This window comes from Melopsittacus undulatus, chromosome 3 (assembly GCF_012275295.1).
Source record: "Melopsittacus undulatus isolate bMelUnd1 chromosome 3, bMelUnd1.mat.Z, whole genome shotgun sequence".
Taxonomy (NCBI): Eukaryota; Metazoa; Chordata; class Aves; order Psittaciformes; family Psittaculidae; genus Melopsittacus; species Melopsittacus undulatus.
Genome location: NC_047529.1, coordinates 100,667,831 through 100,692,281, shown reverse-complemented (window position 1 = coordinate 100,692,281; position 24,451 = coordinate 100,667,831). Strand labels below are relative to the sequence as shown.

At 36.8% G+C, this 24,451-nt stretch overlaps 1 protein-coding gene across 1 annotated transcript in view; it reads left to right on the top strand.

Moving 5' to 3' along the window:
* Nucleotides 1-19,748, top strand: part of KIF6 (kinesin family member 6) — a 141,516-nt gene extending 121,768 nt beyond the window's left edge. Inside the window, exons 17-22 of the mRNA XM_034060937.1 lie at nucleotides 2,461-2,535; nucleotides 3,532-3,667; nucleotides 5,155-5,240; nucleotides 12,487-12,618; nucleotides 16,101-16,207; nucleotides 19,341-19,748. Of these exons, the coding sequence (XP_033916828.1) occupies nucleotides 2,461-2,535; nucleotides 3,532-3,667; nucleotides 5,155-5,240; nucleotides 12,487-12,618; nucleotides 16,101-16,207; nucleotides 19,341-19,357 (553 nt within the window). The 3' untranslated portion in view covers nucleotides 19,358-19,748. The remainder of the gene's footprint in view (nucleotides 1-2,460; nucleotides 2,536-3,531; nucleotides 3,668-5,154; nucleotides 5,241-12,486; nucleotides 12,619-16,100; nucleotides 16,208-19,340) is intronic.
* Nucleotides 19,749-24,451: the final 4,703 nt, after the last annotated feature.

The following is a 24,451-nucleotide window of genomic DNA, read 5'->3' as shown; positions in this document are numbered from 1 at the left end:
TCTTGGGTATCTATCTTTAATTTTGGGGTAAATATTATGCTTTCTATGTTTTACTGTCTATTCACTCTATTCTTCTCATGTAATTTTAAAATAACTGAGCCTGTGTATTGAAGAGTGCTAAAATGAGATACAAGGAGCCAATAATCTCTGCCTTAGCTTCCTAGCTTCAGCTGTAGCTGAAATTATCTGGGCTGCTGAGAGGTGAGGTGTGTGAGGCAGCAGCAGCAAGAATCCAGGGCAAAAATAGGCCATTGCAGGGGTTCAGGAAATGTAAAAGAGAGAGGGGAGTAAAGAAGTAGCAGGAAAAGAGAAGGCAGAAGCAGCAGCAAACAAATGCTTTTAAATGTGCTCCATCAGACTGTAAATCTCTTGCTCAGAACATCAGGAAAGAGCCATGTGTTACAGTAGGCAGATTCAAAAAAGTATGGTCTTCAGAGCAGCATGCAGTTCAGCGCACAGGCATGCTGTTGCATGAGCAGGCATGACAAAAAGCTGAAATAGAGACTGCAACAGCATGGGAAAGCCACCAGAGAACTTTCAAAGCAGTGCCTAAATAGGTATGTCCTGGACTTGACTTACCAATAGACTGCACCTGACACTTTGATCAGATCTTTTCTGCTTCTGTGACTGGAACACAGTGATTGTATAAGTTTTAGCCATTTGCTTGATGAAATGTCCAATGCTGGTTTTGCTGCTGGGGCCTCATCAGCTTGTGGTGTACTCACCTCTTTTCATTCCATACATATACAAAACTTTGCTGCTCACTTTGCCCACAGTTGTGTTTCTTGCTTTACCACCAGCATACTGCTAGAGATAATGTGCATAGCTGTATTTAGGTTTGAGGATGCTGGGGCCTTTGTGTGATAGAGGTACCTGCCTCATATAAAAGGATTTATTGTTATTTCTAAAAGTAATTTACAACCAAATAATCCCTTGTACAGTGTGTAATCACTAGCAGAAAAACATTTTTCTTAGTGTTTTTATATCTAAGTGACAAAATTCTGCCTAAGTTTGGCTCTCCTTTCAGAGCTTGTGCAAAAATACTTTTCCATTGCTAGGTGTCCAAATAGATCAATGAAGGAAGCTGCAATACTGTGGCCTTGCATCACTCTCTAATGACTTGAAGAATTTGGTGATGTTTCCATGTGGGGAAATCCTCACCTCAGAAACAGCATTAACATTTTAAGATGTTACTGTCTTCAACTTTGTATTATTTCCCCTCATAAGGAGCTAGAGCTGCTAGCCTTTAAACCCAGACGCACTAACAGATCATGCAGATAGGTCAGATGTGCTTCTGTGTGCTCGGAAGAGTCCCCTTAACCACTGCTGAAGACAGCTCAAGCCAAGTCTAGCTGGCTTTGGATGAAAACACGAGAATTGTGCATTGGCCACCTGTATTAACATGCTTAACCTAAATACTCTAAATGAAATAAAATGCTTTTCAGCTTCATCTGTATTAAGCTACAGGGTGCTACAACAGAAGATTAATGGTTTCAGCTGATGCACTGACAGATGGAAAGGGGTCATTACTGCCCTCTTTTTCGAGATAGAATTCCTTTCCTTTAAGAGAGGGTACACTCCTCAGGCCTCATGACAGGTTGACATAGAATTTATTTCTTGGCAGAAATAATAATCAGGATGGAAACTTGCATGTATTGTACAGCATATCTTTTGTTTCCCTCATTTTTCTTCAGTTAAAAGCTTAAACATGTTTTCTTGAGAACCTTAAACTATTTTCATTCATCCTAGAAACACAAACTGTTGTAATACTAGTAGGCAACTTTACATTTCCTTTCACCACTGAACATATAATCCATGATGGAAAGACTCTTTGGCCACCTCTCAGAATAAGCATATTATGTATTGCATGCTAACTAGCTCTGTATACAGGACAGGAAAATACTAAACTGCTTTCTTAACTTAGGCTAGTCTTAAGGTATTTCATCAGTCCTCCTTTAGCTTGAAATATTTCACACATAGTTTCAGGATATTTTCCTTATTTATACTAATTGTCTGAATTTCTTGCTTACAAAGTTAATTTCTCCTTCAGGATTTGTCTTTTATTCTTCTTTCTGCTACTCTATTTCCAGGCACCAGCACAGATACTGTTGTATGTTTTTTTCACAACAACTTTGCTGTTCTGGTCTTGTCTTTGTAGCCAAAACTGTCAGGTTGAATGCATTTGGGAAGGTTTTATGCCTAAGATGAACTTTTAAAATGGATTGGGAATTTCACTTTTACTTATAACTAAAATGAATCACTAATAATTGAATACCTTTTATACCTAAAGCCTGAATAAGGAATTTGAAGAAAGATTTCCAGAGCAGAGAAACAGTTAATGACCCCCCATTTCACTGCGTACCTTTTAAAAACTAGTTTTTATTCTAATTTAAAGCCACTTCTTTTCATATCATATGATCATTGCTTACATCTGATCATTTCTCCTATAGCTGTTTCAAGTCCTTCAGAAGAGTTAAATATGCTTGATCCAGTAGAAGAGAAACTTAGAACGCAAATTGAAGAAGAAAAAAAAAGGTATTACTTCTGCCTCAAACTTCTGCCATCCTGTGGAAGATAAATTATACTGACAGTATGTTCCAATTACAGTTCTGCACACACAGGTACCCTCAGGGTTTTCTCTGACATTTAAAAATGTCAGTTTGTGGCTCACTAATAGTTTTTAAATTTGTTTATATGCTGTTGGCTCTCTGTAAGATGCCAAAGTACATGAGTGGGAAAATTTATACTTGGGCTATTGGCTAAAAATAAATAAAAATAGCTTCATGTCCTCCCTGAGGATTAGTGTTAGAAACTTGTTGTTTAAATCCAAATTCATTGTAAACTTTTTTTGTGGATTCAGAAATGTCCTGCCTTTCTTCACCTAAGCAAAAACTTTAGCCTATGCAGGATTGACTAAGCGTGAACAATAAGCAGAATATATATTGCTTAACAAATCCTTGCTCTAATGCCATTGTAGCCAGGAGGATAAAATAAAATAGATGCAAGGATATCAGTTCCAAGTAATTTGCAAGGGTTCATGTTATGTACAATCTGTGAGGAAACTTCTGGCTATTTCATACCACTGTTAAACCTGCAGCTATATGGTAGGCAAGAAGGCTCTTTAATGAAGCTTCCATCTGAAAGGGGAATCAGTCTCAGCTCCTTCAGAACTCTTCAGAATCCGAATCCAGGCTTTGGCAAGCAGTTATTTATTAATGGTAACCTGCTGAGAAAACAAAATAAATAATTGACATATTTGATCTGTGTTTTAATTGTTAATCAGTATTGATCCCATTTGAATTTCACTATTTTATCTCATGAATATATGTGCTTTGTGGCATACCTTTCTTATACTTATTGTCCAGTGAAGCTCTAATAAAATATGGGATGTCTCTTCCTATCCCCACTCTGTCCCACCTGTATCTCTGATTATATTATGTAGTTTAAATCTGCAACTGTTGTAGGCAGGCTAAAGCTTTATTCAAATATGTGTTGGAAGACCTGTAATATACTTTCGTCTTCTCATATTAGTTATAGAACAATGTTCAGTCACTTGAAAGGGCTGAAAGTAGAGATTGAGCACCTGCAACTTCTTATGGGAAAAGCAAAGATGAAACTGCAAAAAGACTTTGAAGTCTGGTGGTCTGAAGAGGCAAGAAATCTACAGGTATGAAATCACTTCATATTTCTTCAATTTTACTGTAAATGTAGCACCTTCAATAATTTCTTAAAGAATTAGTTAATTTACTATATAAAAAGAAGTATTAAGGATAAGATTCACCTGTGCTTGTGACAATGTAAATCAGACAAAACTAATGTAAATTACACTTGTATGAAGCTAACACAAACAAAGCAAAACCCTTGCTTTCTGGTCTATTTTCTGTTTTGGCATTCCCCCAAACAACTTGATTGAAAGCCAAGAATGTCCCCAATGTGTGCATTAGAAGATGGCAGCCATAGCCATAATTTGGACAAATCCAAGCAAACATAATTGGGTTTTAGCTTCCTTTTTTGCAAAGATTCCAGTAACCTTTCAGCTTTCCTAAGCTTCCAAAAGGTCAGCAGCTCTCAGCACAGAACATGTGTCCAGTACTTTCTAGCTGAGGCCCACTACTGCCATCATTGCTTGTTTAAGAACCTGTCAGCAACAGAGTGCGCTAATTTAATGACTTGTGTAAAAACAAATAGATGTCATTTTGAACAGTCTATTAGAAGCTCATAACACAGTCAGTCTGAAAGCTACACAGTTTCACAGAGGAGACAGTACAAGAATATCTGGAGGAGATCAACTGAAACAGCGTAGCTTTGTTATGCTCCCTAACACCTTTTAAATCTTCCAAATCATGACATGACATCTCACAGCAAAGCACTTCCATGAAATGCACATCATCCTAATCAAAAAGGGTGCTGAGTGCACTCCATCCCATATAAATTATTATTAACCAGAAGAGAAGATTTACTCCTTGGGGAAAACTTGTAAACAAAGCAGTGTTTTTAGCTAGTATTTTGTTTAATACTTATGAGTATAAATTTAGACTGAATTTTTATGAAAACAGCCCATAGTAAACACTGAACTTAACATGAGGATCTTAGTTATCTGTAAAGTGCCACCTAACCAGCTTCAAGTTATCATTGCAAAGACATTTCCAACTAAAATCCCTACCTGTATCAGTGGCAAAGAGGATGATGTTTTAGTCACCCTCCTATCTAAATATTTAGGCTTTTCAAAGCACTGCAAGTAATATTCTTGAATCCACTGGAGAACATTTTAATCTGTCCTTTAACAGGAGAGGTCCAGGATTCAGCCTCTCATAATTCATCAGTAGAATGTTAGAAAACTGGAAAAAATAATTGGTATTGATTTCTTGGATCTTAACCTATCTATACATCTGAGCTCCCTAAGAAACTCAACTCAGTGAACACATGCTGTTACATATTAGAAACCTGTAACTTGAGCTTAAAAATATTTGAAACACTTTTCTCTTTGTTCAGAAGTGTTTGCTCAAGTGAAGAAAATGCCATGTGATTCAGACTCTGTGTTTTATGAATGAGTCATTGCCTACCTTGTTACTGCTGAGACCTGTAGACCAATATTAAGCACTCTAAAAAGAATCCTATCCTACATAATTTTGTTTTTCAATCTAAACCCAGCAGGAAAAGCCAGAGATGGTTAGCTCACCACATACCACAACTGTTCATCCCCAGTTCATCAAATCCTCACAGCATCTATCGACTAAAAGGTAAAATGGTCATTTTTCTCTTCTTTACTTACTTGTAAGAAAATGTAGTCTTAGTGGAAGTGCAGTTCACCAGAACGTTTTTGCAAATATCACATTCACGTGCCACATTTCCAGTTACAGGAGAAATGACTGTGTATATAATAAATTTTTATCATTCAGTTATTTTGTAATCCTATTGAATCCTATTATTGTAACTCAGTTCTTTTGACTTGTTGGTCTTGGGAACCTTGAAGCCGTCACTATGAAAGGCAAACCTGTCACCAGTCAATTTTGCTATGTGAAGAGACTATATCTCCTTTGGAATTTATTTAGGAGGCTTCAAACAAACAAACCCATATGGTTCCACAATGACATTTGCAATTCCATAATTCCATATGCAGTGTGTGATCCCATGATAGCATTTGATATTTTAAATCACTAGTGCATCCTGCACAGTAGGAAAATGTAATAATCTTGATTATTTAATCATCAGCCATTTCTGATTTCAAACCCTCTAATTTAAATTTGCAGTAACAGATCTTTCATAGCCTTCAAGCAAAATAGAGTGCAAGAAAACACATACCTGAATGTGGAGTTTTCCATATTAATTGATGATAAATGGAGGTGTTTTTTCTCCTTTCCTGTTCTGGTCTCCCTCTCCCCCTCTCACTTGCTCTCTTTTTCTTCTCTCTCTCCCTCCTTTTCATTATACAGTTAGTCTTTCTCTGAAGAGTGGCTTTATCTACAATTTTATAACAGTACACTGCATAAATGATGCTTCCTGCTTTGCAGCAAACATATCCTACATGTCATTAAATACTGAATATTAGATTTTCTTAAAACTCTAAAATTCATTCTAATTTTTATTGCAAATCTTTCTTGTACCTATAGTAGTAAATAATGCTTCATAAACATTGCAGAGAATGAAAGACACATTCCTCTGAAGTTGCCTAAGTCATTTTCAGATGTCTGAAATGGATGAAAATTCTTATTCTGTGTTCTCTCAAGACTGAAGCACTATTTACTGTGAAAATGGCTGGCAGGTTTTAGGCCTAATTTGAGGTGTTAACTTCTGGTTTTAGGCTGAAAGTTCCTTCTCCCACAGAAAAGCTGATGGAGTAGGATATGGGTTTGGTCTAGCTTAGCTCAAAATCAGCGAAATTATCTCAAGCAGTCCATGACTGTCACTAACTTTGTATTGGACTGAACTAAGGACCTCTTGCACAACCTTTCTGCCCCGTTGTTCTTGAGAACAACAATTTCCAGTCGGTGTGTGTAGGCATTGCTTGGGAAAGCGATATTTTTTGCAGTCTAAACTAGAATTAGAAAGAACACATTACAATGACAAGGCACTTTCTAGTCCAAGGGAAACCACCCTCCAGGAGTGGTGATTTCTCCTTCTCCCACCATAGCTCAGAAGCAAAACAGCATAACTGGTTTCTTTATAATTTTGTTTTAAACTTTTCTTTCAAGCACCTTTATTGTTTGTGTTTATTGTTGGAGGACAGGTCTCAGAAAAGTGTGTCTAGCATTTTGAATGTAACACTGGGGAGGATGCCTGGCTGCTTTCAGGTGCCAAGCTTCCTTCAGGGCTCTGTGCTGTCTCACATGGTCTGTGAAAAATCACATTCTCTATAATGAACAGTTTCTTTGCATCTAAGTAACAGACTTTTTGACTGAGAGGGACTGGGTGATATTTGCATTCGTATCACGGACCCAGAATATTCATCTTCTTGAACTTAGACTGTAGAGGAAGTTAGGATGAAAATAGTTTTGTTTTCCCACCTGTATCAATATTCTTGCAATGATCTTTTGAAGTTGACTACTTTTTCCTCTGTATCATTCTAGAAAGTTGATCTTTTTTTTCTGTTAGGTTGTTTAAACATATTTTACCACAGGTACATTTCCAGCATGATGGATATGGAAGTAGAAACATTATTTCTGCTTTTTGTGAGAATGGAACTGCAGGCTTAACATCCCACTGTGCATGAAAATTTACTTTTCCCCCTACTTGAGGCAATAACATTTTAAAGAGTTTCCAATTTCACAGGTGTTAAGAGTGTAAGACAGTAGAATGTTTATCTCCCAAGCATTTCCTTGAATCTAGTTGACACGGGAACTTCACTTACCAGTTCCCATGATTGTAGGCTACAGTTGCACATCTTGATTACATAGTCCTGAGACAAAAACTGCTCTGTGTTTCCATGTCACTTAAAAATCAACAACCTTTTTCTCTGAAATGATATTGCTAACTTCACCCAGCAGAATAACTGTTCACAAAAACAGAAACTGACATAAATAATATTTGATATTATGTAGCGTAAATAAAACCTTTTTCCAAGGTGGAATTCAGTTCACAAGTACATTCAATAAATATAAGATCTAAAAGTTAGTGGGCTGTCTGTCAGAAATCTAAGACTGCTGTTGACAGTGTAAGTATGCAGCAGAACAATATAGACAAACTCCTGAGTGTGAATGGATATAAATACAGCCTTCAGGAGTAGAAGTAATAAATTATCTATCTCAGCATATAAAAGATACAAGTATGTTCCATAATCTTTCTTGAGATTTATGTATGTGTTTGAACAAAATCTTTTCATTACCTTCTAGTGCACAATTCATGTGGATTGTTACTGTTTGACACACTGTAGTCAGGTTACCAGAGAAAATTAAGCCTTGGGAGGAGAAGGTGATAGTCTCAAACTGTATTTTATATTCAATCAATTTAAAACTAAAATAACAGAGAAGGGAAGATGGTAATCCTCTTAAGGCTTAAGAAGGATACACACACATAAAAAGCACTTAATTTGTAGCTAACATGCCTCTTTTTCAATTGAAAAATAAATGACTAATTTTTTTAAGTGTTGAAGTGTGTCTGTGTTAATAAAGGAGTTGAACAGTGAGCATTTCTGCCTTAGTCAGTAAGGTTTGAAAACCATTGGCTAGATCCTACTCCCACTAAAGTAAGAAGCAAAAAGTTGATTTCAGTGATCACAGAGCTGAAGTGGGGAAAAGGATAACATACAGGTTATCAGTGGGTTTGGCATGAGAAAAAACATTTCTTCATAAGAAAGGTAATTTCTTGAACAGGTTAATTACATTACCAAATCTGATATACTTAACATAGCTGATCATGCTCATTAACCTGTTGAGTAGATTCAAATTTCCAGACTATGTTTATCTTTATGTATATCTTTCATATGAAAGTGGCAGAAAAATTAAATCTTATGTTTTCTGTACATATTTAAAATTAAGAACAACTGTGCAAAGTGGAGAAAGGTTAACCTACTTCTATATTTTGGAGAGTAAAGGGTCTAATCAGCAATCCCAGAATCACAGTACAAAGGAAAGGAAGAGGAACTTAAAATAATCATCAAGAAGTTATTTTATTCAAAAGGAATACCTAATAAAATTCCTCAACTTGAAAGAGAATACCCTACTTGTCCATGGTGTCTCTACCATAAAGCTGCGTTGCTAACTTCAACTCATATTATATGTACATTTATGTCTCTTAATGTGTTCTTGTCAAGCCTGCAAAAAGTCTAAAAATTCATGTTGGGTTCAGCACTTCATGTCTGCTCCATTTCAGAATTCATTTAAGAAATTTATCAGTCTTTGTCTGTTCAAGTTACTTCTCTCACTGAATGTTTAATTTGACTAGTGTTGGACTGTTCTTGGAATCAAGCAAATGTTGAATAGTTATTCAAATCTTCTACAAAATTTTGAATTTTTGCCCTTCTCTCAGAAGGAATGCATTCCTTTTTAATTCAGTCAGATCTTTCTTAACCTCACTATTTCCCTTTTATTGAATCTGATTTGTCCTATTCCTACAACCCCCACAGTATGTTCAGTCTCTAACACCTCAGCCCTCGAGCTTCCTCTTCAAAATCTTCCTGGTGCTTTAGATTCCTGTGGAGATATTTTCAGATAACTCTTCATATTCACTGATGACATTGAGCATCAGATTTTTTAACATTTTTTGTCCTGGATTACAGAAATTTGCTCTCTTTATTAATGCTATGTGAGACAAGATAAATGTTTACATATTTTGAAACATTTCTTGTTACAATCATTTTTCATTCCTGCCAATTTTCTGCAGTGTTACATGATGATAAAATATAATCTAGGAATAACATCATTGATTAATAACATTTCAGAGGTTTTCTCATTAAGTTGGTAGCAATTTAACTTGAAAAATTTGTCTATGAATTTGCAAGTTAGGCCAAATTTGATTTTGTAACTAAATGTTCAGATTTTAAGCAGCTTGAATCTTGCCTGACTTTACACAGAACATCTGTTCGCCTCATATGCAAGGCTCATATGACTGAAGAACTGCAGCTGAGGATTTTTTAACATTGCAGCAGTTGCACACCTTCAAATTTTACACTTTCCTTTTTAATCCACCTGACTTTCCAGTATTTTTCATCTGGCAAATCAAGCATATACCTATCACCTTTCCTACTCCTCTACTCTGTGTGACTTGTCTGTGGCCCAACAGATGCCCCTACAAAAAAAAAGCAGGTTACCTACTGGGTGAAACTTCAGGATGTAGGTTAAAAAAAAAAAAAAGAACTGAGATGTATGAAGCTGACAGACTACAATGTCTAGAAAAAGCAGGAATTTTACTGAAGCTGTCAGGAAACAGTGCTTCGAGACTTCTTAAATTCAAGTCAAGGAAAAATCAAATGCATTCAGACTGAAAATGGAAATTATATATTGTCAATAAAACCTGAATAATAGACCTTAGGAGACAGACAAAAGGACAGAACTTTTATACCTTGTATGTCTATCCAAATCCAAAATATGATCCAGGAGTGCCTATTTACACATTACAGAGTTGTTGGTTGGAAGGCACCCCTAGACTAACCTCTTGCTTGAAGAAGGACTATCAGCACACTACTCAGGTCAGCTATGGTTTTGTCTGACTTCATTAAGCATCCTGAGATGTCCAGTCCTTCAGGCTTAACACACAAAGAGAGGGATCATTGCCCCCCGCCCCCCATGCTGTCATGATGACTTTCGATTAAATTAAATCAGTACTAGCAAAATTCCTTATCTATTCTCATCATTGGAGCAGCATGTAACACTCAAAGGAGGAGAGTCCTGGCTTCTGAGAACAGGCTATGAGCAAGTTGCTTCTGAGTATATAAACCACAGCACAGCACAACACACACTTTCATCTTCTTATCATTCAACATATCTTGCAATGCCATAGAAACATTATCAGGGCTTTAGTGTGAAGGATGTAAATTATCCCCATACAGGCCACCTCTGTAGCACAGGGATTAGAGAAATCTCTAAGATACCTAAAACATGGATTTGATTGCTATAAAGCTGAGGGGCTTATTTGTTAGATTAGTACTTTAACAGTTAACCTCTTATATAGAAACAGCACTTTGAGTCATTACAAAAAATAGTTATAAGCTTTCTTATAAATTTGCTGAACTTGCGGGAAAAAAGTATGAATCTCACAGACAAAAATGTCTGGCTATAATCCTACAGGCAGATGGTAGGAGTTTAAGTTCCATTTGTGAGCACAGTAATGTTAATTTTCTGATTCTGAGCATCATCTCATTCAATCTAAGGGTTTTTTTTCTAGTATCACCTTCCTCAGGTACCCAGTTCTCTCAGAGGAGCCTAACGCAAGTTTTGGCATATTGTCCTGAGTCCAGGAATCCGCTTGAAAGTGAGGTCCCTCCCACACCTGTAGTGTCTAGATTTTTTAATGGATATGGATCTAAGTCCACTTTAAAATGGGGATTTAACAATTTTAAACAATAATTTTCATTTAAATTCAATAGAAAAATTAGTTCCAACATATAAACTACTTCAGATTAAAAATAAATTACTTCAGCTGACTTACAGTATTTATTCGTTATAATATTATATACTGTTCATGGTAAATAAGCAAAGAAGCTGATTTCATTAAAAAGAAAGCAATGGGAAAGGATCACATTAAGTCACATTGCCTTACATTTTTTTCAGGCTAAGAATAGTCATGGACAGTTCCTATGATTCAGTTGATGTGTAGTAATTTATTAACCCACAGTTATATGACTTGAATGCCTAAATATCCCAGGGCACAGAACAGGGTTCTTCCAGAAATTGAATTTAAGACCCCAAATCACTTAGTTTTTAAAAACTGACAAATTAATAGAAAAAATGTTCAGGAAATCCTAAAGCAGAACTATGATGTGACGTTCCCAGATATTGTTAAGTCACATAGTAGGTAATAACATCACACATCCTTTCTCACTCTTGTAACGTGTAGGCGTAATAAAGTACAGAATATTATTAATATTAAATATGATATTGCGTTAGTTCAATTAGGCTGAGTCTTGAGGTTATTTTAATCCATTTAGGTAGGTACAAATGGTCTAGGACTTGAGCAGTTAAAGAGAAATATTGGTAAACCTGGAGTTGTTCATCTGAAAATGATTTACATGGTATCTTCTGCAAAACTGAGCCTGGCACAGTATAATACAGTAAAATTTTAGTAACAATTTCTTTCCTTTTTCAAGTTCTCTGCCAGAAATACCAATTCGTCAGCCAACAATGAACTACTGCAGCGTTAGAAAGGCAAGAACTTGACAATCCTGCCATCTACTGGAAAAATCTTAAAATTGAGTAATTCAGTGTTTTAAAGATTGGCACCAGATCGGCAGCATTCACAACCCGCGGGGAAAAGGGGGTCTCTAGGATATTCCATGGCAAAAATCTGCCTTTCTAGTGGATGAGTTCCTTGATAATGATACCTGCAAGGACAGGACATAGCTGATGCAATATTGCATCAACTTTTTGCAATATATTTAGCTATCATCAACAAGCCACATCCCAACATCCTCACTGAGTTTTTATTCAATCTCCCACTGATTTCAGTAATAATTTTGCCTGACTAAAGAAAGAATGGAAAATTACCTAAGGCCCCACTTGGCTAATAATCAGTTTGGGAACTAAATATACCATTACAAACTGTACATCAGATACATCAAAGTGCTTTATAAGCCTGCTTAGAAGGCAAATACTAGAAGTGTAATCTTTATGAGTTTACTTGTCATTCTTTCATAGCCATGTTTGCTACATAAACCTAATCATCACATGGATTCAGTCCTCTTCTAGCAGACAACAAGTACTTTATGTAGATTAAGTAAGTAAATAAATAAATAAATAAAGTCTTGAAAACCAGCTTCTTTGTATTTACTTAGCATCTATTACTGTTTCCTCCACAAGGGCAAGATTCATTCCTCATTTCTGCCTCCCATTCCAGTTTTTCAGAAACCACAAGTGTCAGTCCTAATGAAGATCCAGCTAGGAAAAACAATTCAATCACTTCTAATAACCCAACTTTAAAAACAAGGTCAGAAGCACACCTGGGCTATTCAGAGGAAGAAGCAAAAAAGTAAGTAATACAATGCCTAGATAGTTCTCATTCAGTCTCTTTAACAAAAGTCTCCTTGAAAAACAGTAAAACTGAAATGGCAGATTTTCTTCCAACTTCCAAAACAATACCATATTCCACACCAAATAGCTGCATTATCAGCATTAAAGAGGAGGTTATTTGTTTGGCCTGAGGCTTTTTTTCCCCTAGCATATGAATTCTCATGACTGTGTCTTCTCAGCAAGAGAAAAGGTCTCTGAAAGAGTAAATAAAAACATTTGAAAGAAGAGCTCAAAGTATGTAAGTACTGCAGAATGCAGGAACTATGAAGAGATTTTTTTCAGTCATGTGATTTTGTCCTCAAAATATTTTGAATCTGCCTCCTGCAAATTATTCTAGTAAAATAAAATTGCACTAGCAGCTGGGGGTGTCCGGCTGGGCAAAGGTTGCATGTCATGTTTTCTCAAAATAGGTACTGCTTCATGGTTACATTTCTATTGTGCTCAATAGTTCTGGCTGGTGAGGCCCTTAGGAAAATATGGTTACTATTTTTCCTATTGCATTAGTGAAAACAAATCACAAGGGGGGTTTTCTTTCATTTTCCAAAACAATCCATGTCTAGAACAGCAAAAAAGAAAAAAAGGAAAATTTCATTCCCAAAACCTAATGCTTTAAATTACATTTGTGCTTAAGAAAAAACAAAAGAAAAAGAGATGCTAAAATGGAATTTAGACAGTACCCTCTTAAATATGTTGTGTATTTTTTATTTTTTACAATGTTGCTAATCAAATAAAAATAGTAAGAGAATAGTCTTTTAATGGTGTTCTGACATCACCTTGTAAATTACATATAAAGAGACATTTTATGAAGTTCATGGTAATTTGTATTTTCATTTTGGTTCACTAATTCAGCAACTGAGGACTTGATTGTAGTACAAAGAGAAGGATATCAGACTTCTGTTTATGTCAGGTGCAATTGCATTCTTACTACAATAGTCAGTAAGTAACAGTGGAAATAACTATTATTACAAAGGTAGAATACATTAAAAAAGTCTCTCCCTTCAGTTCCACTTATCCTTCCATATTGTAATTTATACTGCCATATCTCTCATCTCACTGTTAGTGCTTAATTTTTAAACAAGGCTAATGACACAGGGACAAATTGTTAGCTTTCTTGACCGATTAGAGTAGCTTCATTGTACTACTTCATCTTATACCACTGGAGAGTCTAGCAAAACCAGACTTAACTCAGTGATTTAACTGTAGAGGTACAAGATTTCAGCAGGTACTGGAGACTCAGCAGCATAAAGGACTTGTGGCATGAATGTCATGTGGTTGTTTACTTTTATGTATATTTAAAAACTTAATTCCCTTACAGCAGGCAAAAATACGATTGATCTTTTCAAATAAATAGAATCATAGAATAGTTAGGATTGGAAAGGACCTCAAGATCGCAGCAATCTTCCCTGAAACAAACACATGGCATAGTCACATCCATCATTTTCTTGGTAGCTTATTAGGCTTTTCTGCTTGGCAGTAACTGGCTCAGCAATAAAATATTTTTAGCCCTTCATGAGAGGTTTTATATCTGATAAGCATGTAACCCTACCAAACTAAAAAGGTATCAGCCAATTTTAAGAATCTACGTAAGATCATTGAGAAGTCCTGTGCTTGGTTCACCTCTGAACTGTGCTATCTCTAACCATGTATCATAGAATCATAGAATCATAGAATAGTTAGGATTGGAAAGGACCTCAAGATCATCTAGTTCCAACCCCCCTGCCATGGGCAGGGACACCCCACACTAAACCATATCACCCAAGGCTTCATCCAACCTGGCCTTGAACACTGCCAGGGATGGAGCATTCACTACCTCCCTGGGCAACCCATTCCAGTACCTCACCACCCTAACAGTAAAGAATTTCTTCCTTAGATCCAGTCTAAACCTCTGCTGTTTAAGTTTCAACCCGTTACCCCTTGTCCTATCACTACAGTCCCTAATGAATAGTCCCTCCCCAGCATCCCTGTAGGCCCCCTTCAGATACTGGAAGGCTGCTAAGAGGTCTCCACGCAGCCTTCTCTTCTCCAGGCTGAACAGCCCCAACTTTCTCAGCCTGTCTTCATATGGGAGGTGCTCCAGTCCCCTGATCATCCTCGTGGCCTCCTCTGGACTTGTTCTAACAGTTCCATGTCCTTTTTATGTTGAGGACACCAGAACTGCACACAATACTCCAAGTGAGGTCTCACGGGATGTCGTGGTTTAAACCAAGTCCCCCAACTCCCGGAGAGTTAGGAAGGAGAATCCAAAGAATGTAGCCCCCATGGATTGAGATAAGAACGGTTTAATTGCTAAGGCATAACACAAAACCCCTACTGCCATTTACTACTACAAATAATAATGATACAGCAAACAGCAAGTGAAAAGAATACAACACCCCACCAGCCACCGACCCATAACTCACTCCACCCTGCCTGGCCGAGCACTGCGTGCTCCCTCCTCCATTTTCTCCAGAGCTCTACCCTCCAGCTTTCTCTTTCCCAGTACGCATCCTGGGCATCACGTGCTATGCACCAGGCAGGGTGGAGTGAGTTATGGGTCGGTGGCTGGTGGGGTGTTGTATTCTTTTCACTTGCTGTTTGCTGTATCATTATTATTTGTAGTAGTAAATGGCAGTAGGGGTTTTGTGTTATGCCTTAGCTATTAAACCGTTCTTATCTCAATCCGTGGGGGCTACATTCTTTGGATTCTCCTTCCTAACTCTCCAGGAGTTGGGGGACTTGGTTTAAACCACGACACGGGAGCAGAGTAGAGGGGCAGGATCACCTCCTTTGACCTTCTGGTCACGCTGCTTTTGATGTAGCCCAGGATATGGTTGGCTTTCTGGGCTGTGAGTGCACACTATTGGCTCATGTTCATTTTCTCATTGACTAACACCCCCAAGTCCTTCTCTGAAGGGCTGCTCTGAATTTCCTTTTTGCCCAACCTGTAGCTGTGCCTGGGATTGCTCTGACCCAGGTGTAGGACCTTGCACTTGGCATGGTTAAACTTCATGAGGTTGGCATCAGCCCACCTCACAAGTGTGTCAAGGTCCCTCTGTTTGGCATTCCTTCCCTCCAGCGTATCAACAGAACCACACAGCTTGGTGTCATCGGCAAACTTGCTGAGGGCACACTCAATCCCACTGTCCATGTCAGTGACAAAGATGTTAAACAAGACTGGTCCCAACACCGATCCCTGAGGGACACCACTCGTTACTGATCTCCAACCGGACATTGAACTGTTGACTACAACTCTTTGAGTGCGACCATCCAGCCAGTTCTTTATCCACCGAGTGCTCCACCTATCAAATTGGTGACACTGCAATTTAGAGACAAGGATGTCGTGTGGGACAGTATCTGAAAAGCAAAGTCCTTCATGCTGGGAAAAAAAAAGAGAGGAGATAATGGAATAGAAAAGTAACCTTCTTACTCAGTTTGGTCCATGAATATACTTTCTTATTTCAGGATCCCACAAAGTTCAAGTGCCTCTATTCCTCTGACTGGAGACAGCCAGGCTGATGCTGACATCCTTGCTTTCATTAAAGCAAGACAGAACATCCTGCAAAAGAAAGGTAAATCCTGCCAAGAAATGGGAAGCCAAACTAAAATCTCCAGCATGTTAAAGCCAAAATAGCTTTAGTCCACATTTATACTGACGCAAGTGAGAACTGATTCTGGCTTAAATTATATTACATTGTGTTCTGAGCTGTTCTAAACACTTGAGGTTCTTCACATATATTTATTTTAGTTCAATGCTGCAGTACAAAACTATGAAGGCTGTCTTTTCTGAGCCACTATAAAGTGAACTTTCTGGGACATGCATATCTGTGCAGCCTGCACAGTGTATTTCTTTACACTTAAGTAAATGCATTTGAATGTGGTTTCTTGATGATTAAAATACTTCTACAATTTTCCCTATACATTTTATTTAAACTATCTGGCCTGGTTTTCAGCTGGTACAAATTTAGGTATAGCAATTGACACCAAATAAATATTACACAAATGATTGCACTGTAGCCCACTTCATAAGGCAGACTGGCCCATTGTGGCTTGCAGAATATGCCCTTAGCAGGTATTTCACTATATCAAGGTCTAGTGAAACTTTCTATGGGTATTTGTCACCAAATCAGGTACCATGGTCACCATCAGGTACTGTGAGAGCATAAGCAGGCAGAAAAGTTGACTCTACAGTGTAGGTAAGTAAAATTAGCAGGAAGCAGAAAGCGATAAATACACAGCAGTGGCATGGAGAGGTAGCCTAAAAGTAATTCTTCATGATGAAGAAAAAAAGATCAGTGATTTTTTTTCTTTTTTTTTTTTTAGTAATAATTTTTAGTGGCAGCAACCGATTAGAAGACAAAAGCAGTAGTGGTTACTGAAGCAGTAACTTTCTATCATAGCACATGAGTGCTGATGACAGCATTATTCAGCAAGCTGTCAGCACCTGGCAGGCAGATGGTGTTAGCACTGTCACAAAGTATCACACAGCTTATCAGAAAGCTGTCAGGTAAACACACAGTGGCTGGAAAACCAGCTGCCCTACACTCATCCAAAGCAAACACTTAACACACTTAGGCTTTGGGATCCCTTTTGTCTTTATTTAGAAAAACTGTTGTTAGGTTTCTTCTGCAAATGAATTAAGCTGAATTTGCAGGCAGCTCACCAGAAGAAGGTTAGAGATAAGTGTCTTAACAACAAAACATTTCAGGTCTTTAGAAGGTCCAGATCTGACTCATTCAATGAAGAACAGTAATCTAAATAACAAGAGCACATTTTGCCCTGTGATCATCTCCTAAATCATACTGTATCAGGAATGTCTTTCTCAAGGGCCTTTTCTGCCCTCATTGTTTTTCAGCCACAGGCTATTACCTAGCATCATCCGTTTAAGAAGGGTCTAGGCATTACCAACATTAACAACTATTAGAACCCAAATTATAAAAGGTATTCTTGCAGAACAAAGGACAGTCAACACTTTTTAAATTGATCTGAAGTTCAGTTAGACAAGATGAGCTACATGCTGCCCTAAGTAGCTGGAAGGGAATGAAGCAGCGTATGATCATCCTGGCAGTGCAAGGCTGGATGCCTCCACCAATCTCTAAGTATAGTCAGGGGAACAAAAACGAAAGAGGCTGCATAAGTACAACCTGCATGTTACAGATGTGTAGGGACCTGATGTGTCATAGATAAGAGTTCAGCAGCAAGTTGTGAGAAGGATTTGGAGTCAACCTGGCAGATAAAAGAAGGCTTTTCTTCCTTGACTGCTTGTGAGAAATGGATAATCCCCTCAGACTTGCAGGATGGAGCCACTGATAGCAGGAACCATTGATCAAAAAAGTTTGTAAATTCTGAGTTAGCAATATGGATGAAGAGGATAAAATCTATGGATTAGTGCTACTAAGGAAGTACTTTGTCTTCAGTACCATAATGAAACCCAAGGACATTTATGAGGTGCAGTGGTAGACTTTCTAACTGGGGAAAAAAAATAAGGGTTGAGACACTCCACTACTCCCATATCTGTGATAGCATTATGTGCCCCCTTTTCCTGTGAGCACTTCACTCTTACCTGACTTGTTTCTAGACTAAAAGGAGACAAGAGGCGTAGTAACTGCTGTAGTGCTTGTGCATCATTGTCTGTATGGAGTTTCTGCTAACAGTTGCTTCCAAAGCAAAGGAGAACCACAGTTGTTTTGTTTTGGGGTGGGAATGGGGACTTGGTTTTGTTTATAAAGAAAAACTATCAGAGGTAAAATAGAGTTAATCAGAGAGAAAGAGTAGCAGAAGAAATGTATTCTCTCTGAATACTCTTGGGGAAAAAGTTATGTGTTAACAATTTCACACAGAACTTTTCCTCAATAAATTTCAAAAATATACAAAATAAACTGGAAAGAAATTACTTTCCTAGAACCACTAAGCTGAATCAGACAGTTTCATATAGAAGCTGCGCTGCATCCCAGTCCACTGCTCTTGTTGTCTCTTTCCCAAACTCTCTTCAACTGAGATGTTCAGTATTTCTATATTTGTATGCAAATATTCCCTGCATGATTATTATACAGTGTTTTACAAGAAACATGCAAAAGCATAGGTTCAGCCAAACTGAAGTCAGCTAGGATTAAAAAATGTCAACATGCTCTTTCCTTTATTAATCCTGACCCTTTCAAAATCAGTATCTTAGAAGAAATCTGAGTGCCTACTTTTCATTAACTGAGGAAAGAAGGAGGAAAACAGAAAAGGGTAACTGAGTGCAGAAGCCAACAGAGTGTAAAATAAGTTTCATAAACAGAAAGCATGGGAATGCTCAATATCCTTAGTGACCTAATGTAGGGGAGTGAATGAGAGGTCTCAGTAAAGATTAACCCGGGGTTTGCAGGTCATTACAATTTGCTTTCTAAACAGCCGTATTAAAGCAGATACATTCACAGGGACTTGATGAAGTATTGTAATAACTACATTGGAAAGCTTTTTACAAAGGGCTAAACTGCAAACATGTTTTTACTGCCTTGTTGAGCCTTGAGGCACAGAAATGAAAATGCAGAAGAGTAGATGAATGGTTGTTTGATTTGGTTTGTTGTTTTGGTTTTGTTTTTTTTTTTTGTCTTGAAAGTTTTAAAATTTTTTTCACTTCCTTTGTATTGTGGTTCTGAAGTTTGTTTTAAAACTGACAACACAACCTGAAATATAGTATAATGTATTCTTCATCTCTTTCAGGCTTGGGGAACAAATGAAATTCTTGCTACAGTTCACTATTTCCTTTTAGAAACAGTTAAAGACATTTATTCTTTCCCTTACTCCTCTGCTTAGAAACAGGTAGGAATGAGTACTTTGGATGTACAGGTTTAATTACTAAAGCTGTAGAAATTATTTTTCTTTGACAGCAAAATCAATTTCTCTGGAGAATGATATTTGAATATTTGCACTCAGTATTTTCAGCTTGCATTGAGATTAAGCAAAACTAATGCAACCTATCAGGAGTTTGTGAAATATGTTTGTTTATTAAAAATTCACTGTGTGTGCTCTAAATGTTAAAATTATTTCATGTATTAATGCTTCTATATTTTTAATCTGGAAAACACTTATTACTGCTGGTAGTTTTGCTTACATCAATTTGCATAAGGCTTTATTAAATACATCTAGGCAGCATCTAAAGTTCTTTGTGCAAAAACAGTTGTTATCTGGGTTACAAAATTCTATAAAATACCATTTAGATCTTTTCCTGGTTTTTTATTTTATTCTCCAAGGAATAGTAATTTTCATGGCAGATGATTAGAATACTGAGATTGTATTGTAATATGAAAATAAATTTTTATTAGAAAGTAATTCTAGACTTCAAAATTTTCCATTTTTTTCATTTTAATACATTAAATGTTGTCAAAATATACACCCTTCCAGAACATATAAATTTCAGAAGAAACAATGACTTTTAAAAGTCTTCAAGTAAAACAGGGCACATACTTGCAAAGCACAAATTAGATGTGAATATTTAAGTGCGGTCATGTCATACATACAGTTGTTCACTATTGACTCAGTGCTACTTTATTGCATAGTATCTGGTTATGTAGCAACTTATTTTACATATCAGACTAATACAAATAAAAAAATGTAATGCAAAATATGATCTATTTCTCCAAGGTATACATACTTCCAGATTGAAGCCATCATTTTTATGCTAGTGCTAAGCCTATAGTCATGCATTTGGGAGGTTTTGGCTTATTCACATAAAAATACAGCAATATTTTGGCAGAAGTCACATATCATTCTCAAGGATGTATATTTTCCTTAAGCTGTTGATAATTAATTCCATGGCAAATCCATAGTTGTTCAGAAGTACATGGTGAACTGGTATGTTCAAACATACAGAAGATATTTGTTTTTCAAATTAACAACTAAGATGCAATAAATCAAGAAATATTGAAGTTATATCTTTTTCTGTATTTTAAGTTTCTGTAAAAGTCAGCACAGCTACCACATGAATTGGTAAGCTTTATGTAGAATTTAGGGCATACAAGGTTCTGAAGTCAGATTTACTGTTGTTTTGGGTAAAGAGAGTTCAAGGATTTGGTCAGAGATGGGAAAATCCACAGTTCTGCTTTGCTGGAGATTATATTAAAATATCCTTATTCTACCAGAATCTTTATATGTCTGTCTTTATTTTTCTTCTTCTGACTCCATTACATATAAATACTGTATTAAATATACACTGAATTAGTGTTTATATAGCTTCCCTGAGGAGAGCAGGGTCACTGTCCTGCCTCCATCCAGAGCAGCTAGCTGGAGAAGAGGCAGAGGTTCCAAACCATTGCTGGGTGAAGCTGCTGTCTTTTTGGTTTTCTGTAAAATCTCCACTATGAACTTATTTGAAAGTAGCCAGAAGATAATTATTGAAACAACAGCTCACTTCTTTTAACATAAAGCATTTCTAGTGGCTTTCAGTAACTCATTAATAGAAGGATCTCAGCACTATCCTGGTATGATCTATGTGGTGCTGCTACTACTTGCTGACTACTTATCCAGTGTTTTGCTCTCAGTTTGCCACAGATCTAACACACAGGGAGAAAAGGTCGCTCGCTCTCCTGCTTCAAAATTCTCCAGTCTTTTTTTTATGATACTGTAAAATCAGGGTGAAATTCAATCAGCAGAGTAATACCTGATTGTCTGAATGGTCTGAGAGTAAGATTATATCGAACACAGAAGAGCTTGGACAAAATTGCATCCAGTAATAGAAAACCATATAAATAAATATAAATCTTTTCTTGCTTCTTTTGGAAATTTTCATAGTATCATGTGGACAGAAAAGGTTGCTCATTCAGTACTTAATAGTTTTAAGAAGCGTATACCTTTTAAAGAAACTGCATCCACTCGTCAAAGTTGCCTGTTGGGTTCATATGAATAATCAGGTTGAAAAGGACCTCAACAGGTCTTTAATCCCATCTCTTGCTCAAAACAGCATCAGTTGTGAGATCAAATCATGTTGCTGGGGGCTTTGCTCAGTCTGGTCTTGAAAACCGCCAAGGATGGAGACCACATAACTTTCTAAGCAATCTGTTCCAATGCTTCACTGTCCTCATCATGAAAAAGGTTTTCCTTATATCCAGCCTGAGCTTTTGGGGGGTTTTGCTTATTGCCTCTCTTTCTCTCAGAATACACACTATCAAAAGCTTGGCTCCATCTTCTTGATGGCCTTCTCACAGGTGCTGGAAAGCTACTGGGTTTCTTATCTGCCTTCTTGTCTTCATGAAAGCATTTATTGCTTCAATAATGTTTCAATGGCCACAGATGAACAAAGTTACTTGTTTTAATAATCTCTCTTCATGTAATTTCTAGATTAATTTGAAATAACCCAAGCATTTACCACACTGAAAAAGTAAGTGCCACATTTATAATGGTCTTGACTCCTACCTAAGCCACCTATAAAACAATATTGCTAGTTTAGAGATTCTCTTGCATATCTGAGTTCTGCCTATGCATTATGATATAGCTGCTGGTTGATTAAATGTTAGTATGGGAGATACAATTTATTTATTTTCTCCAACCAGAATAAATCCAAATCTCTTTTTTTTGTGGAGATTTCTTTGGGAAGGAGCTTTACAGTGCTTGGTATCATGCAGATATTTCCAAGATTCGTTTATGCCAGACACTGTGGATCATCTCATCTCTTATTTCAGTGTATTTCCAATCCTTCTATGTAGTTTATTTCAGGAAAAGTCAGGCATCCACTGGCCTCCTAAAGCCATAGCTTCTGGAAGGGTTAGTATATGACCCACACTTACAATAAAAGCCAAAGTATCTGTTCTCATTTGCTGAATCTGCCAGGGCTCTATATACAGTCTGGAAGCACACTAGTGAAACCTTTGAGCTCACCAGCTTTTGGGTTGGGTTTTTTCATCACTTCCTGGCCACTGCAGCTTTCCAGAGAGCTCCAAGGAGAAAATGACATAACCTTATGTTGAGTTTCTCTTTCTTGGAAGATGGACATGCCTAATTTAGTCTCCCTTTTTCACTCCTGTATTTTTTATGAAAGAATCTTCGAAGTGCAGTCACAAAGTTCACACATGTAACAGTGTAAGTATATATTGTAATGTCTTCCCAACAGAAGACTCGATTTTCTCACCTGGTTTAACCAATCACAGGATGCAAGTGGCTTATGATAATGGTATAAGCCGAGAGCACTTCAATGTAATGAAATGTTAAGATCTTGTAAATGTTCCCTGTACCAAATATCCAGCTGGTGAATATGGACACCAACAAGATGAAAATCTGGGAATGCCTAGTTACATACAGCTCTATATAGAATTTGTTTGTATTTTCAAAGTCCATTTTTAATAATGATGTCAATCGAACTTCTGGGTTTAGATTATTTCATATGAATAATTTTTATAGTTGCTTAAATCAATGTTAAATGATTTTTTCTAATATTTCTTTTCTGGTTTACTTCCTTCAATGTTTGCTTTGAAACGTTACCAGTAAGGCAAGCAATGTGAACTAGATATTTATAATAGTTACTATCCATGCCTTGATTCAACACCACGACAATAAAATTGAAGCCTTTCAACTAAGACTTGTTTTCCCTTTCCTTGAGTGAAATCTCAGGGGTTGCACCTGATTTTTTTTATAAAGATTATTTTCTGTTCTTTCTTTTGGACTGCTGAGGTGTTTCATTTGACACAAACCTCGAACTAAACAAATATTTGTATTTGTGGTCCAACAGTGGGTTTCCCAAATGTATTTGTACAGATAAACAACATGAACAACAAGGTCTACCTTCAATAAAATAACTGCAGAATTCAAGGATCCTTTTTTTCCCTTCATGGAATCTGTCTGAGAATAATACTGTTGAAATCTTGGAATTCTTATATCTTTTATCTGAAAATGCTTCATGTTTTCACCTATGTGACTGTAAGTCAGGAAGTCAAAATGATTGGTTGAAATTTGGAGTGAGAATAAAAGAAAAGCAGAAAATTACCAGATGGCAGTCTCATGAAGAAATGCAATGTAACTGGTATTTATATTTAACACAGTTCTAAAAGAATTTCCTTGACTCTTCTTTGAAATGCAGGGGTTTAAAAGTCATTCAAGGAGCAAAGCAAATTCAAAACAATTCAGTATTTCCATGTACAAACTGTTCAAGCTGGAATGCATAACCTGTGGAAGAATTGGTTCCTGGATCTTTGCATGCAGTTTGTCATCTGTTTTGTACAGAGACATTTCCTCCAGAAAAACTAATTCAAAAATTCAGTCTTCATCAGCAGTTTGAGGATGACAGGATCAGCCAAGGTTTCTTTCAGCCACTTAATTACTTATTTTAGAAACAGCTTAGTTGTGTCTAAGTAAATTATACTCTTGCTGATCACAATGGTATTTTTTCTGGCTTTTGAAATACAGAGTGAGAAAATCATGTTGGTTATTTTTGACCTAGCTATCTTTTATTTATCATCTATCCGTGTTTAAGAATTGTTAGGTACTCTAACAACAATCAGTGAAGCAAGGGAAGAACCCTGAATCCTTTGATTTGCTCCAGGTAATACATGCAAAGTAATTATCTTGATTGTAGACCAGGATGTCATTTTGGTATCTATCCTTTCCAGAACTGCTCAGATTTTCTTTCTGCAAAAACACTGCTTTCTACGTCAGTCCCGGGACACATCGCATATTCCATGTGTCTCTTGAAGTTCTCTCCAGATGTTCATTATAATATCCATTAACTGATTTTTTGTTTGCCTTTATTTTATGCTTTTCAAATAACAGTCCTGTTAAAGATGATAATACCTTCTCGGAAAGTTGGTTAGAAAACATTTTCCATTTTGTGATTTTATGTTCCCCTT